Consider the following 16089-nt stretch of genomic DNA (forward strand, 5'->3'; position numbering starts at 1 on the left):
AATAATAGTGTCATATCAACCAAGGTATAGATCTATACGTACATAGATCTGCATCCTACGATCGATGGTTGGTGACGATCGATCCCTCTACAATTGATGGTGGCAATCAATTCCAAACATTGATTGCTGGGAAGGCAATAGACAATCGGAATCGACCACTCTACAATCGATTCCCGTAATCGGTTGTGGCAATTGATTCGAGGAAGAGCGGCCTGGAATCGAGGCTACGTAGATCTATGCACAAGTCATTATAAAATTCATGAATTGAGACTTTACACGTGCACTGTGCGCAATGCCATCTTTTGACCCTTCACACTTCTAAACAGTTGTCTAGCCCATAGCTACAGTCAATGAATGTTGTTCACGAGTCATTCAGCTAGCTGTATAGAACATAAGTCCCACCATAATTTAGGCGCCAGCTGGGCTGAATGCATAGTCTAAAAGATGCGCCACTCAGAAAATTTTTCTGGCGCTCAGGGGCGGATCCAGGGGTGATTTTGAGGGGCTGAAGCCCCCCCCTTTTGAAAAAACTACCATGTGTTGTAGTCTGACTCTACAACAATTTTGCCACCAATTATGCATCTGTAGACTCACTTGAAATCACTTGAGAGATGCTAGACAACAGCTACTAGGAGTATAAAGGATCTAGGGTAGCTAGCTGGACGTACCTAGCTAGCTAGCTAGCTATAGCTGTACGTACGTACGTACATCTGATCAGTACAGTATCACCATAGATAGTAGAGGGGAGGGATTGGAAACATCTCAGGTGACCAATGTATTTCCCTAGAGAATTCTGACACCATGCGTGTTGCATTCCGCAAGTATTGATTGCGATTGATTGCGAGACAGCTGCAAAGACAAAAGAGAAGAAACTGAAGAAAACTCCAGTAAGCACTGGCAGAGCTAGTATGTATGTACATTATCCATAGTAAATGTATGGTTTACATCATTTACCTAATTTATTTGATCATCAGAGGTCCATGTAGCACTATTTTACACCTATTTAGCTGGGAATTTGAAGGTATGAAACTTTGTGGGGGGATATCTTGAGCTAGGAAGTAGCCATGGTTGCTTGAGAGTGATCACAGTGTAGAGGAAGCATTGAAATATGCCTTAGGCATAGCTAAGTTGAGAATTAGGCTGTTTATTTTTTAATATTAACATAAAAGTGTGAAAAGAAGAATTCGTAAGTACGTTTGTTTGCGGGGGAGTTGCTGGTTAACAATACATTGTACATCACTATTGTTCAGGTCTACATATTGCCTAATGATCCCGATGTGCCTTGAGAAAAGTTTTTCCTTGCTAACCTGTATAGTTTTGGAAATATGCTAATTCAAACTTACCCGTAAATTGCTTTCCCAGGGTACTCAGAACATCTGAGGATCTGCCAAGACCCTTTGGAAAAGTTTGGCATGCCAATGACAGAGGGAAGGGACACTGTTATTCATTACGATTGGTCGTGCAAAAGCTGTGTAGTGACCAGATGACGGAAATACACCACTACCTAAATGTCGTCAGACTTACAAAAATTATGTTTTATGTTTGTAAACATCATCATTTCTCCATGCATCCTTTGTGATTGTGTGTATCATAATGTTAAGAAATATAAGTATGCATTCTATAATTATGGTCATGAGCTGTGCCTAGCGCCTAGTACTATACTTTTTTTTGTGGGTGCGCATGTCTTGTTCTTTGAAGGTTTGTTAAGGTATTTATAATAGGATGTGTAATTCTTCAATGCAACAGAGAAAAGTCTCTTTCTGATGTACAGCAACCAAAGAAACTAGTTCAGATCTATGTATGTAGTAGCTAGTAGCTACAGTGGGCCAGAGACAGCTAGCTGTTCACTCTCTTTTGGCCCCAATTAAATTAACTTCCTGTCTATTTCCGGTGCGACACGCATGGGCCGCGTGAAATCCCTGTGTTTCCAATCCCTTCCCTCTACTATCTATGGTATCACCATAGTATTAAAAGTAAGTGCAGAGGTCAACGTATTCTACTCATAATATGAAAGTTCAAAGGTCAAATCTTGCAAAAAAATTCGCCTCCGGCGAGGCTGCCCAGCTGGCCTGGGCGGCTTCGCCCCTTTCTAGCTAGCCCCCCCCTTTTGTTTTTCCTGGATCCGCCCCTGGCGCTGTAATTACATCAATTACAGTAATCAAGGTCACTAATTGGGTGTCTGCCAAATTTTGTTCAAAAGCAGTCTAGTGACTAGTAGTAATAGCCTCGATATCATGAGCCACAGGTGTTCGGTGTGGTTCGATCCCTTGTTTCGAGGTAGCGCACACATCTATCTCTATTTCTGAGCAAAATTAAAATTGGACCCCCCTGCAAAGTACATGTATAGGTAATCCACCCATTTGCATTTATATAGCTGGCACTCAGTATAATTATTACCCCCCCCCCCCACACACACACACATCATAGTTACTGCCTGGAGATCTTCACTATGGCTGTGCTTTCAATGCACTCCAGCAATGCAAGCTAATTAGCAATTACACTTGTTCAATAAATGTCAAATTTTGCCTCGCAGGGCAGAAGGGAAAATATCCCCCTCCCGGACTCACTCCCACCGCCTCGAACGCCTCAATATTATTTTGTGCCCAGGCATACTGTCTTTACACAGCTAGTACGATCCTTTGATGTCTGATCACATGCAATGATAATTATAGGATTATACGGCACGGCGGATGTGCACCGGATGTGGAAACGCCCTAATTTTTGTTACTTTTCCTTTGCACCCCTCCCCTTCCACAATTACATCCGGTGCCGTACCGGCCGTATATGCCACTTGTTGGTACATTACTTGATTGAAAACCTATCGCTATAGGCCTGCTCTGCAGTTCAATAAAGTGCATAATAATTATGCATGACTAGAGCACAAGCTGAAACAAAAAGTAGGGCCTTGCTACTATTTGCACACCCCTGGACAGATTAGGCTTGGAACAGTGTGTCCTGTTTGGAACAATACCATGGTGCCGTGATGAACAAAAATAGCAGAGCAAGATAATGAAACCTACAAGGGTAACAAAAGTACAACATCTAAAACTAGGACAAAACCATGCTAGTTGGAGAAACTTCGCTTTATAAGAACGCAAACATAATTATGACTCTTGTTTTCTTGTACTCAGCGTTTTCTGCGTTTCTTATTCCTTGCGTTTTCCTGTTCTCAGGATTATCCGCGTTCTCTTGTTCTCAGAGTTGTCCTGTAAGGTTATCCGCAGTTTTTTTTTTGTTCTTCCAGTTGTTTTGTTCTCAGCATTATCTACGTTCTCCAGAGAACAAGAGAGTGTGGAGAACAGGAGAACGACGAGAACAGGAAAATGTTGAGAACAAGGGAACGCGGAGAAAAAAAGAGAACAAGAGAACGCAGAGAACCCTGAGAAAAGGCCAGTGCTCCTTACCAAATCATGCCTCGAGGCTACGCGACCATATAACAATAACGGAGGGGACTGTATGACTTTTATTACCCCCTTACACCTTGACAACGTGATGTTTGTACCAGGATGTATTAGTATGTACTCCGCCCTCAGGAACACATAAAACTGCCCTTGGTATGCACTAGATAGCTACATCGATCATATAGCTCCTGTGGTATAATGGTGGTTACTTGACCTTGTTATTTAATACAAAACTTGTATACGAGGAAAGATTCAGGATATCCTTGGAATTACATTCATGTCCATGCATGCAGGATATACTCTAACGAGTTCATTTCACAACTTGGGGCTTCTAATGTTATCATTATTGGGGCTTCTAATGTTATCATTATAAAAGCCAACCAACTATTCCATTATCATTATTTTTCTGACTAGCTATTAATTACGTATAATTATAATTATGCAATCAGTCCTGACACTAAGTCGCTGGAAGCAGTTGTACAGTCGAGCTCCACTCAAGACTGTGTCACGCCGTGATTTCAAATCTCAAACTGAACCTCCTCAGATAAGGCGAGATTACCCACTGAATTTAAGTCTATCAATAAGCGGAGGAAAAGAAACTAACAGGGATTCCCTCAGTAAAGGCGAGCAAAGATGGAAGTCTTTTGCACCCAATAGAACAGAAATAAAGGTGGACAGAAATGACATTAAGCGGATTATTACTGATCTACAAGATGAAATCCCCCGATCTTTAAGTGTAAGGAATAAACAGTAATGGTGTACCAAAAAGTGTGATGGTTTCATTTTACTACAACAGTTATAGATCTAGGTCTAGTTAATAGTATGCATGAGATCTAGACTCAGTGAGGCATACTCTCGTTTCTTTAATCTCTTACCCATTTATCATGATGGCCTGTGATCACTGAAAAGTGTATATAGCATACATCTATCATTTCCAGGCAATTGGTTTGTTAAAGAATGTACTTGAGGGTCGGGTGGTGTGCAAGCTTCACACTGATAGTTGGCCATCGTTTAACACTATGGTCTGTGAGGTGATCTACCCAAGAGTGTCTGAGGTACAGTATATTATACCCTGCATCTAGTATCTTAGTGGTGAATATTTATAGGTTGCTGATCTGCTCTGCTATTCACGAGGGTCTGGAGAGGAAATGCTTAAACTTTTGCAATTGAGCAATGTTATCTCATGGGGAAAAAGGCAACAAATTTTTCGTGAGACTGGAAAACATTGCCATGCATTATTGTTTGGTCATGTGTAGTATTATATAGAGCTGTACCTATGTACCTGAGAATAGGCTTTTCTCAGGTATTTGCCTGTATGCTGACGATATAGACTACAGTGTGCATAGGGATGACAGACAGCATTTTGTATCATGCCAAAAAGAGCTGTGCTTTAATAATTCCCACCCCAGATATTGAGAGTGAGCTAAGTGAGTATTTGGAGGAGAACCTGTTTGATCCATCAACTGGCAGCAGAGTGTTGAGTAGTTGTGAAGAATCCGTGGTTGCTTATGGCTTCCCTAAAAAATTAACACCAATGTGAGTTTTATATTATGATAAGAAAGAAAGGGATTGAAAACGGAAGCACCCTCATAGCACAATCTGTGTTTCCCCGGCACAATCCGTGCATGTTTCCCCGCAGTTGAATCAAGGCTGTGTTTCTAGCACAAAGTTGTCGAATAAAACTGAGCTAAAGCTAAGAAGCTTGAATCTGCACGTTGGCCCATGTACACGCGAGGCTGTAGAGGCTTACACTAACGTCGAGGGTTTGCACTTCAGTTCTCTAGTATAGTTATATATTACCAGTCCATGTGTTGACATCTAGACGTGTAAAGGCAGTGGCTTATCTCCAAAAAATCTCCCTAATAACAGCATTATTTTATAAACAGTTGATACCCCCGAATAATTATGGTCGATTGGTAGCTAGAGTAGAATATTCGAGCAGCTGAGACTATATCCGAATCGCTTCCAAAAAGCGAAACACAGATGAGATCAAAGGCATGCATAATTATGCACTATGTTTTTCCAACCCTCTCTTTCGTTATCTGTTTATAAAATTATGTAACATGCATGTATACCGCCGGTATACCGGTATGTCTAGTATCAAATTAATGTCCTCCAACTTATTATCAAAAAGACCTGCTCTGCAGCATGCTACATGTATATAATCCTCCTGGCCTGAGTGCATAATTATATGCAGTTCAGTATAATAATTATAGGCCTATGCCACATTTCTGTTGCCAATACATGACCACTAATTTTATGCAGACCATGTCCTGACGGTTTCACTTTTGGACATCTTTACGGAAAACATACATCCCTGGTTACTAAACATCTGTGGAAGTTCCAAGACTGGCCTAGAGTGAACTCCTACTACAAGAGTCTCATTTCTAGCTTTGAAAACAGAGCAATCTACTCTAATGATAACATGGACAGCCCTGTTGCATGGATAGTGCAGTATCCATTTGGACGCGCAGGTGGTTTACACACTTTGAAGGAGTATCGAGATAAACACTTTGGGACACTTCTTTCACTAGAGATGAGCAAAGTTATGGAATCGAGAGGTTTTATGACTTGGTCAATCACGGATAGCACTGCCACTAGAAAGATTATGGCGAATATGGGGCTTAGTGAGTCAGAATCAAGAGTTAAGTGTCTTGTCACATGTAAGCTTTAATTGAGTCATGTAACGCTTATATTGTATGTATACACTGTACATGCATGCTGTATTTTTTATTGCACAAAATGCCTACATTAATATTTTGTTCTGGGTCACATGGCTGATCGTTGTGCACTCAGCACAAGTCAGTAGTAACTTTTAAATTATACTCAGTTTTGTACCACCATTGTTCTAAATATCATAATAATTATACATCTTAACTTTCCCTTATTCTTACGTTAAGAAAATAAATGCATAATATTATAATTATAGTCAGACAGTTACATCTACATGTACAGCTGATGTGCAGAATTGACAGGTAGGTATATATACAGTCTGATCTACCCTATACTGGGAAAGGCTTGGGTTCTTGGTAGGGGATATCAAAGCCAAAGGCAGCCGGTCCCACAAACTTCAGAGCTTGCTCAGTCTTGAGCATGTGGTTAGCTGGCAAGACAACCACACCTACTCGAAGACCATATCGTACCAGTTCAGTAGTGACAGCATCACCTGCGGAGTGATAGTGAGTGCACGCATTAATCAGGAATTGAGTTACGCAAACTATAATCCCACATTTGTAAAAAAGATTTGCAATATAAAGTTGATATTCACAATCATTTTACGAACCTGTGTTTGAGTCAATTATGGAGATGAGGTCAGGTGTGCAGGCAAGGACCTCTTGAAGGGCACCATTGTGTATTTTCTGAACAATGTAGTTCTCGTTCTTGGCAAGCACCCTCAGTTGGTGACCAGAGTAGCCATCCAGACCCTCAACAACTGTCTCTAATATACTGAAGCCGTTCTTTGTTGCTCGCTGAACACTAATCACCTGTATGAGACAATGTTTGTGAATAGTTATTTATATATTCACACCAGAGGGAGATTACATGGCAGGCATTGGTTATTAATTCTACAATGGCTGGACGAAGCAAAACTCAAGTCCATGGTAAGAAAACTCAGCAACAATTTGGCTAGACCACACACCTTTCCGACAATCAGAATCAGTCCATGTTGCATCTCCACTACAGCCTGGACGACATTGGTGTGAGTGGCCCTGGCCCTCAGCACTGCCCTACCCAACTGCCATGCCTGGCTCATTGTGAGCAGCACACACTTGCTCATCATCTCATCGTAAGACATCACTCCCATGGCTATAGCAGCACTGATGCTGTGTGCATTTAGTCAAACCAATAATATACAGGCATGCATGAAGTAAATACACGTATACACATTAGCTTAATTTGTGTGTGCATGCGGAGCGAGATAGACTGCAACAGCTGCTCGATGATAAATCTTCAATCGGCTTACTTGGAATGCCATTGCAGTCTTTTCAGTGCGTAAAAAAATTTATGCAATTAATCTATGCAGATCGTTAATTATAAATGCACTGGATATAGGCAGATAATAGTTAGCCATAAAATTGACAAAAAACAATTAGACAAAACATGAATTACACACTAAAGGTAATTATAATGGGGTGAAATAAATGAAGAAAAGTCTACAAAAATTTGTCCATGGATACACTACATGTATAATAAAAATGCGACGATGTATTAGTGAATGGTTAAAAGATGTAGTTCAAGGGTGCAGGAATTTCTTTGGGGCCCCAGAAAGCTTAGACGGGTGTCGCCGCCCTTAACCGTTGTACGGAAGGAGGACGGGACCAAGCTTATCTACAGTTTTGTTCTGCTGGTGGAATTCCATCGGCTCCAATCAGATTGCAGTATTTCAAGTGGATTGATCACACCCACTTAACTTTACTACGTGTGAATTTTGCACACGCTGGATTGACTGAGAGGTGTGGTGTAGTATTCAATCCCTTTATGCAACTCTCCTCTGCACACCGAAAGCATGAGAGAATAAAGAAGCGAGCATACGAACAGAGAATTAGAGACATGAAACATACCAGCTTTACACCCCTGGTAGTCTCCGCCACAGGAGGGCTAGGAAATGAAGCCAATGCATTCTACAAAAGACTGGCATCATTACGCATCAAAGTGGGACAACCCATACAATAAGACCATGTGCTGGATATACGCTGTCGATTGTCATTCTCCCTCCTAAGATCAGCAATAATGTCCATCAGATGCGTGAGATCCTCATGTGGACACGCAGTGAGGACCCTTACAGAAGTGGACCTAGTGATTTCTGAATCTAACATAGCCTAAAATGGACCAACATGTGTTTTGAAAAATTATAGAATCTAAGTAAATAAAGATTGTAGATGGTGAGTAAAAATGCTGAAATTTCCCAAATGAGACTCTGTGTGATTTGATCACCTCATCGAGACGACAACCAGATATAATTGTGTGGTACGAAAGAGGAACGAAAATAGTGCACGTGATCATTTCACAATAGTTATACACATGCAGAGGCCTTGAAAACCATCCGCTTTTTGCCCGGGTAACTCGCTCGAAATAAGAAAGTTGTGTTTCCTCAAGACATCATCTGCAATGTATATGACACATTATATCCTTTTCTGAGTAGAAAGAATAATGCTGGGAAGTAACTTTAAAAAGAAAAAAAGAGGATTCGTAGCAAAAAAACACTTTTATCCTTTTCTCAAAAACTTTATAAATGACGAAAACTACTTACAGCTGGCTGTTATGTAATACACTATTAAAATAATTATGCACGATAGTAAGTATAGTGTTGAAATTGGGTTCTATACTGTGACTCAGACACTCATGCCAGTCACTCACTCAGAATCCCAGAAATCAGTGTGTAAATCATAATTATTAGGTGGTTGAAAACTTCAAAAGAATGATGATAAAACCTCATAAAGTATAAAAAGCCGTTCCTACATCGAAATTACTATAGAGCTATTTCATGTGACGTCACAGTCATGTGAAAAATGCCCTGTCAGCCATGTTAGTTTACAGATATTCATAGCATCGCAGCCAAAAAGAAGGGTGGGGCTCACCATACCGTAGATACTATAATCACAGTCATGGTTTAACTGTTTTGTGTGTAGTGATAGGCTGCTCGAAGCGCTCTGGGCGAGATAAGAGTATCCTTCTATAGAATTCCTGCTATAATAAATGGCAGGAGTGCTGTTAAGAATGAGCCCAGTAAAAAGAGGAGAAACGGATTTCTGGCTGCCATTTCACGAGAAGGTCTCATCATAATTATTGGTAAACGATCGAATTTGTTCAAGACATTTCATTTCTGGGAAGCCCGCCTATCTTTTTGATAAGAACAATCCTGACTGGCTGCCTTCCTTATACACCTTGGCCATGAGAAGCAAATGAGTGCTGATGTCTCAAGATGGGAGAGGAGCAGCAGCTTACTACCGAAGTATCTGATGCTGTTGCTGATGTTAACGAGCGAGCACTTCATACAAGTTTTATTGGGAATTACACCACAGGGGTATGTTTCGTATGTCTTTGAAACTTGGGGTGGTCGTATACAAGTGACAAGTTATCTCACTGAGCATTGTGGCATTCTCGACAATTTACTGCCTGAAGATGTTGTTTTAGCAGATCGAGGATTTAACATTGCGGATTCAGTTGGACTAATGCATGGCTAGATTACATATTCCAGCAAAAGTCAATTATCAGCAACCGAAATAGAAGAAAGGGCGATCGCTAATGTTCGAATACATGTTAAACGTGTCATAGGAAATGTTCGACAAACGTATTCTATTTTACAAAGTACACTACCCATTCATTTTATAGTTAAAAGAACTCGTGAGGAAATTGACAGGATTGTTAGAAAATGTTGTGCTCTTAATAATGTTTGTGATTCTGTTGTACCTTTTCAATTCTTATTATACCATACTCAATCAATTATAGGATTATAGTTAGTGTTGTTATGGCTTCCAGATAAAACAGTACTGCCGCTTTAATTAAGTGTACAAACCTCTCCAAGGCCAGCCATATAATTACAGTGAGCACAAGACACAGCACCTGTCAAATCAAGTATGATCCAAAATGCAAAAGGAGTATATCGTTTAAAGCGCTGAGAATGTCGAACCTATAATATAGAAAAGATTTGTTTACTGTCCATATGTACCTATATGCAAGCTACAAGAGCAAGTGGATTCAAGCATTGCATATTACTTCATCAGTGTCATAATCAGTATCTCATTATCTATGCACTTACACGTATATATACGGCCAACCGGGAGGTACGTTCCACACACTGTCCAGGTATGACAATCTTTGACCCATCCACAAACAAATTGATTGTATGCTTGAATTGATGAAACTATAGTCTGCAGGATCAAGTAAGAGACGATATCACTTTCCTCTAGTCCATGGTGGAACATGATCTACTGGCTTTCCAAGGGCTGCTGAAAATGGATCTAGACCACCAATCACTGCTATTTTCTCTTTATATCGCTTTAGATCCCAGAGTTGCAGCGTATGAAGACAGCATCTGCGAGATAGCTAAATGCTGTATTTGCTGCACCAGCCTGTGTTGAACAGTACACCATGCGTGGGCGATTAATAACCCATTACTATCCAACAATAATATGTAGCTGCATGCATTGTACTATGTCTGCAGTAAACGACATATATATACTGTGACTCAGACACTCATGTCAGTCACTCAGAATCCAAGAAATCAGTGTGTAAAACATAGTTTAGAATAGAAAAATAGGTGGGTTGAAAAATCCTTCCACTTCAAATAAGGATGACCAAACCTCATCAAGTGAATAATAAGCCATTACTATCCAACAATAATTTGTAGCTGCATGCATTGTACTATGTCTGCAGTAAACGACATATATATACTGAGACTCAGACACTCATGTCAGTCACTCCTCAGAATCCAAGAAATCAGTGCATGTGTAAAACATATTTTATAATAGGAAGTTGAAAAATCCTTCCACTTCTTCAAAGGATGACCAAAACCTCATCAATCTGCAGTAAACGACATATATACTGTGACTCAGACACTCATGTCAGTCACTCCTCAGAATCCAAGAAATCAGTGTGTAAAACATATTTTATAATAGGAAGTTGATCCACTTCTTCAAAGGATGACCATTTGAAACCTCACAAAAATGAGCCATTACTATCCAACAATAATTTGTAGCTGCATGCATTGTACTATATATGTCTGCAGTAAACGACATATATACTGTGACTCAGACACTCATGTCAGTCACTCCTCAGAATCCAAGAAATCAGTGCATGTGTAAAACATATTTTATAATAGGAAGTTGAAAAATCCTTCCACTTCTTCAAAAGATGACCAAAACCTCATCAATCTGCAGTACGACATATATACTGTGACTTAGACACTCATGTCAGTCACTCCTCAAAATCCAAGAAATCAGTGCATGTGTAAAACATATTTTATAATAGGAAGTTGAAAAATCCTTCCACTTCTTCAAAGGATGACCAAAACCTCATCAAGTGAATAATAAGCCATTACTATCTAACAATAATTTGTAGCTGCATGCATTGTACTATATGTCAGCATGCAGTAAACGACATATATACTGTGACTCAGACACTCATGTCAGTCACTCACTCAGAATCCAAGAAATCAGTGTGTAAAACAATAGAAAAATAGGTGGTTGAAAAATCCTTCCACTTCGCCCAAACCTCATCGAGTGAGTAATAACCCATATTACTATCCAACAATAATTTGTAGCTGCATGCATTGTACTATGTCTGCATGCATGCAGTAAACGACATATATACTGTGACTCAGACACTCATGTCAGTCACTCCTCAGAATCCAAGAAATCAGTGTGTAAAACAAATTTTATAATAGAAAAATAGGTGGTTGAAAAATCCTTCCACTTCAAAGGATGACCAAACCTTCAAGTTAGTGAATATAAGCCATTACTATCCAACAATAATTTGTAGCTGCACGCATTGTAAAATGTCTGCAGTAAACGATATATATACTGTGACTCAGACACTCATGTCAGTCACTCCTCAGAATCCAAGAAATCAGTGTGTAAAACATATTTTATAATAGGAAGTTGATCCACTTCTTCAAAGGATGACCATTTGAAACCTCATCAAAAATGAGCCATTACTATCCAACAATAATTTGTAGCTGCACGCATTGTACTATGTCTGCAGTAAACGATATATATACTGTGACTCAGACACTCATGTCAGTCACTCCTCAGAATCTAAGAAATCAGTGCATGTGTAAAACATATTTTATAATAGGAAGTTGAAAAATCCTTCCACTTCTTCAAAGGATGACCAAAACCTCATCAATCTGCAGTAAACGACATATATACTGTGACTCAGACACTCATGTCAGTCACTCCTCAAAATCCAAGAAATCAGTGCATGTGTAAAACATATTTTATAATAGGAAGTTGAAAAATCCTTCCACTTCTTCAAAGGATGACCAAAACCTCATCAATCTGCAGTAAACGACATATATACTGTGACTCAGACACTGATGTCAGTCACTCCTCAAAATCCAAGAAATCAGTGTGTAAAACATATTTTATAATAGGAAGTTGAAAAATCCTTCCACTTCTTCAAAGGATGACCAAAACCTCATCAAGTGAATAATAAGCCATTACTATCCAACAATAATTTGTAGCTGCATGCATTGTACGACATATATACTGTGACTCAGACACTCCAACTCCTCAGAATCCAAGAAATCAGTGTGTAAAACATATTTTATAATAGAAAAATAGGAAGTTGAAAAATCCTTCCACTTCTTCAAAGGATGACCATTTGAAACCTCATCAAGTGAATAATAAGCCATTACTATCCAACAATAATTTGTAGCTGCATGCATTGCATGCATCAGACACTCATGCATCAGACACTCATGTCAGTCACTCCTCAGAATCCAAGAAATCAGTGTGTAAAACATATTTTATAATAGAAAAATAGGAAGTTGAAAAATCCTTCCACTTCTTCAAAGGATGACCATTTGAAACCTCATCAAGTGAATAATAAGCCATTACTATCCAACAATAATTTGTAGCTGCATGCATTGTACTCTGTCTGCAGTAAACATATACTGTGACTCAGACACTCATGTCAATCACTCCTCAGAATCCAGTGTGTAAAACATATTTTATAATAGAAAAATAAGTGGTTGAAAAATCCTTCCACTTCAAAGGATGACCATTTGAAAACTCAATAAGCCATTACTATCCAAAAATAATTTGCAACTTCATGCATTGTACTATGTCTGCAGTGAACATACTGTGACTCAGACACTCATGTCAGTCACTCCTCAGAATCCAGTGTGTAAAACATATTTTATAATAGAAAATAGGTGGGGTTGAAAAATCCTAAGGATGACCAAATAATTTTGAAACCTCATTAAGTGAATAATAAGCCATTACTATCCGCAACAATTTGTAGCTGCATGCATTGTAGTATGTCTCAGACACTCATGCCAGTCACTCACTCAGAATCCAGTGTGTAAAACATTATTAATAGGTGGTTTAAAAATCCTTCCACTTCAAAGGATGACCAAATCTCATCAAGTGAATAATAAGCCATTACTATCCAACAATAATTTGTAGCTGCATGCATTGTACTGTATGTCTGCATGCAGTAAACGACATATATACTGTGATTCAGACACTCATGTCAGTCACTCCTCAGAATCCAAGAAATCAGTGTGTAAAACATATTTTATAATAGAAAAATAGGTGGTTGAAAAATCCTTCCACTTCAAAGATGACAAAACCTCATCAAGTGAGTATTAAGCCATTCTTATATTGAAATTACTATAGCCAACAATAATGTGTAGCTGCATGCATTGTACTATGCATGTCTGCAGTAAAGGACATATATATACTGTGACGTCACTCACTCAGAATCCCAGAAAACAGTGTGTAAAACATATTTTAGTATAGGAGAAAAATAAGTGACCACTTCAAAGGATGACAAAGCCTCATAAAGTGAGTAATTCTAGCCAACAATAATTTGTAGCTGCATGCATTGTACTATATGTCTGTAGTAAACGATCGAGTGATTGGCCAAAAGTGCACGTCTGCTCACCGTCCTTTTCAGATTTTTTTTGATGCTTATATAGCAAAAAATAAATCCTCCAAGCAATTGGCATCAGCCACCCATATCATGGTTTTGTCTATATAGTCTCATGAATCAGCCGCACCTTTGGTGTCCGTCTGAGCACTCTTTACATGAATTCATGGGCCACGTCGGATTTCCAACGTGACCAATGAGATTGCTCACAAGCATCAGGTGACTTGAATAGGAGGCAGCAAATAGTGAAACTTTACATGCGGTTGAGCAGCAAGCAGTGATGTGGCTGAGCAGAGATAGCGGATGTGGTTGCATTTTTATGGTTTTGTTAGCTTGTACAGTGACGTAATACATTCCATTGTGAAATGACTTCACGTAAAGAGTGCTCAGACTGACACCAAAGGTGCGGCTGATTCATGAGACTAGGTTTTGTCAAACAATAAAAATATTTATTAAAACTCGTATATAGATCCACTTGGCGAAACAACGCTCCTAAAAATGTGCAGTTAGTATTATTATATCGATTACATGAGTTTGAGGTGACACCTCAACCATACTGTATTATTATATCGATTACATGAGTTTGAGGTGACACCTCAACCATACTGCTATTCATTATGCCTCGAGGCGTAGCCGCAGGAGGGATACGGTAAAGCTGACTGTGTGTGTGTGTGTGTGTGTGTGTGTGTGTGTGTTTGTGTGGTGTGTATTCCAGCAGTAACTGCTCAACGGTTGCAATGCGACGAAAACTAACAGCTTCTATAGGCTTCTAGCCACGTTCTCTTGGATTTTGATTCGTGGATTAGCAAACTAAAGCTTCTTTCTCGAGTTATGGCTAGTTTGACTCACATTGAAGGCTGTTGCAGTCTCTTCAGAATCTTTCATAGCATCATCTGTTCGCACAAACTTTCTATTCAACATATGAGTTAGCCTTGCACTAAAGCGCTAGCTTTTTGTTAGCTACAAGACTCAGAAAATATCTGTTAAAACAGCTAGCTAGCAGTAGCCATTTGTGAAATTGATCTCTTTGGACACACCCTTTAATTATTCCTGTGGATGTAATGCGCATGCGCGCTCATTCCCCATGATGGAGTTTAAGGAAGTTAAACGGAGTTAATGGGGCGGAGCGTAGCCTCCACACCACACACGCCTCCTAGCAAACATTATCTCGTGCTGGGCCTTATCACTCCGGCGCATGACTAGTAAGCACTGCCTCATGGTGAGATTGGCTGAGCAATATAAAATTTGGACTGCTGTCTTTGCTGTTTCACCGATCTACTATACTCACTACCATGGACCCTGTGCCTCCAACCTCGATCCCTCCAACCTCGATCCCTGATGGCTCAACCACCCCGCCGACGCCACCGGGAAGCACCTCAGCTCAACTCGCCACTCGGGCTCGTATTCTCCAACAAGTCATCGACGCGACCGTCAACAGGGCGATGTCGACAGCCATGGCCGGAGTCTCGGCAACAGTGGACGCCACCGTACGGACTGCTCTGTCGACCTCAAGCTCCGAGGTGCCACCCTCCTCGCATGCTCCCAGCACAGGTCAGCATAATTATAAATAGGTTAGGTCCCCCTTTTTTCTAGATCACTCCGTGGGGTGCGTGTGAATGTGAAATTTGCAGGATGTCGTGCTTAGTGGGTTTAGGAGTAGCCGACTCACTATTCACCCACCCATCTCCATTCACCCACCCCCAATGGCACTGCCCATGCTAGGAAAAATTCAGTAGTGTAAAATGTGACACCATGCTATAGAATGTGGCACCATAGTTATGATCACCATACTATACAAGTGGCTGGCATACATCATCTGCATTATCACTAGGGTGAGCACAGACACCTGGTGAATGCATCACTCTATTTAGTAGCACTCTGGCTAAGGTATTATGGTTAATAAGTAGTATTTTGCAAGCCGCGGGCACAAAGCTCTAGGGCCTGCTGGCATGGCACTCGGTGAACGCATCACCCTCAATTGCATAACTCACACCCCTAAGCAACTAGGGGTACACTTGGTGAACGCATCACCTCCAATACATAAGCAACCCTGTCCGGCCTGCTGGCATGGCACTCGGTGAACGCATCACCC

General features: G+C 40.2%; 2 protein-coding genes and 1 long non-coding RNA gene across 3 annotated transcripts in view; 2 read left to right on the plus strand and 1 right to left on the minus strand.

The window, feature by feature from the left end:
* Positions 1–478: 478 nt before the first annotated feature.
* LOC135344901 (uncharacterized) lies at positions 479–1636 on the plus strand. The gene is made up of 2 exons (XR_010397580.1): positions 479–887; positions 1363–1636. It is a non-coding gene; the product is annotated as an uncharacterized LOC135344901 (long non-coding RNA).
* Positions 1637–3782: 2146 nt separating this feature from the next.
* LOC135345046 (glycine N-acyltransferase-like) lies at positions 3783–6278 on the plus strand. The gene is made up of 5 exons (XM_064542382.1): positions 3783–4137; positions 4340–4456; positions 4508–4610; positions 4811–4937; positions 5667–6278. Exons 1-5 carry the CDS (start codon positions 3841–3843, stop codon positions 6073–6075), a joined length of 1053 nt encoding a protein of 350 aa, XP_064398452.1. The 5' UTR covers positions 3783–3840; the 3' UTR covers positions 6076–6278.
* A 27-nt stretch (positions 6279–6305) lies between these two features.
* The window catches only part of LOC135345045 (uncharacterized), a 34839-nt gene continuing 25055 nt past the window's right edge, over positions 6306–16089 (minus strand). Inside the window, exons 14-16 of the mRNA XM_064542380.1 lie at positions 7042–7225; positions 6685–6886; positions 6306–6567 (exon numbers count right to left, since the gene is read on the minus strand). Of these exons, the coding sequence (XP_064398450.1) occupies positions 6404–6567; positions 6685–6886; positions 7042–7225 (550 nt within the window). The 3' untranslated portion in view covers positions 6306–6403. The remainder of the gene's footprint in view (positions 6568–6684; positions 6887–7041; positions 7226–16089) is intronic.

This window comes from Halichondria panicea, chromosome 12 (genome assembly GCF_963675165.1).
Source record: "Halichondria panicea chromosome 12, odHalPani1.1, whole genome shotgun sequence".
In the NCBI taxonomy this organism is placed as follows: domain Eukaryota; kingdom Metazoa; phylum Porifera; class Demospongiae; order Suberitida; family Halichondriidae; genus Halichondria; species Halichondria panicea.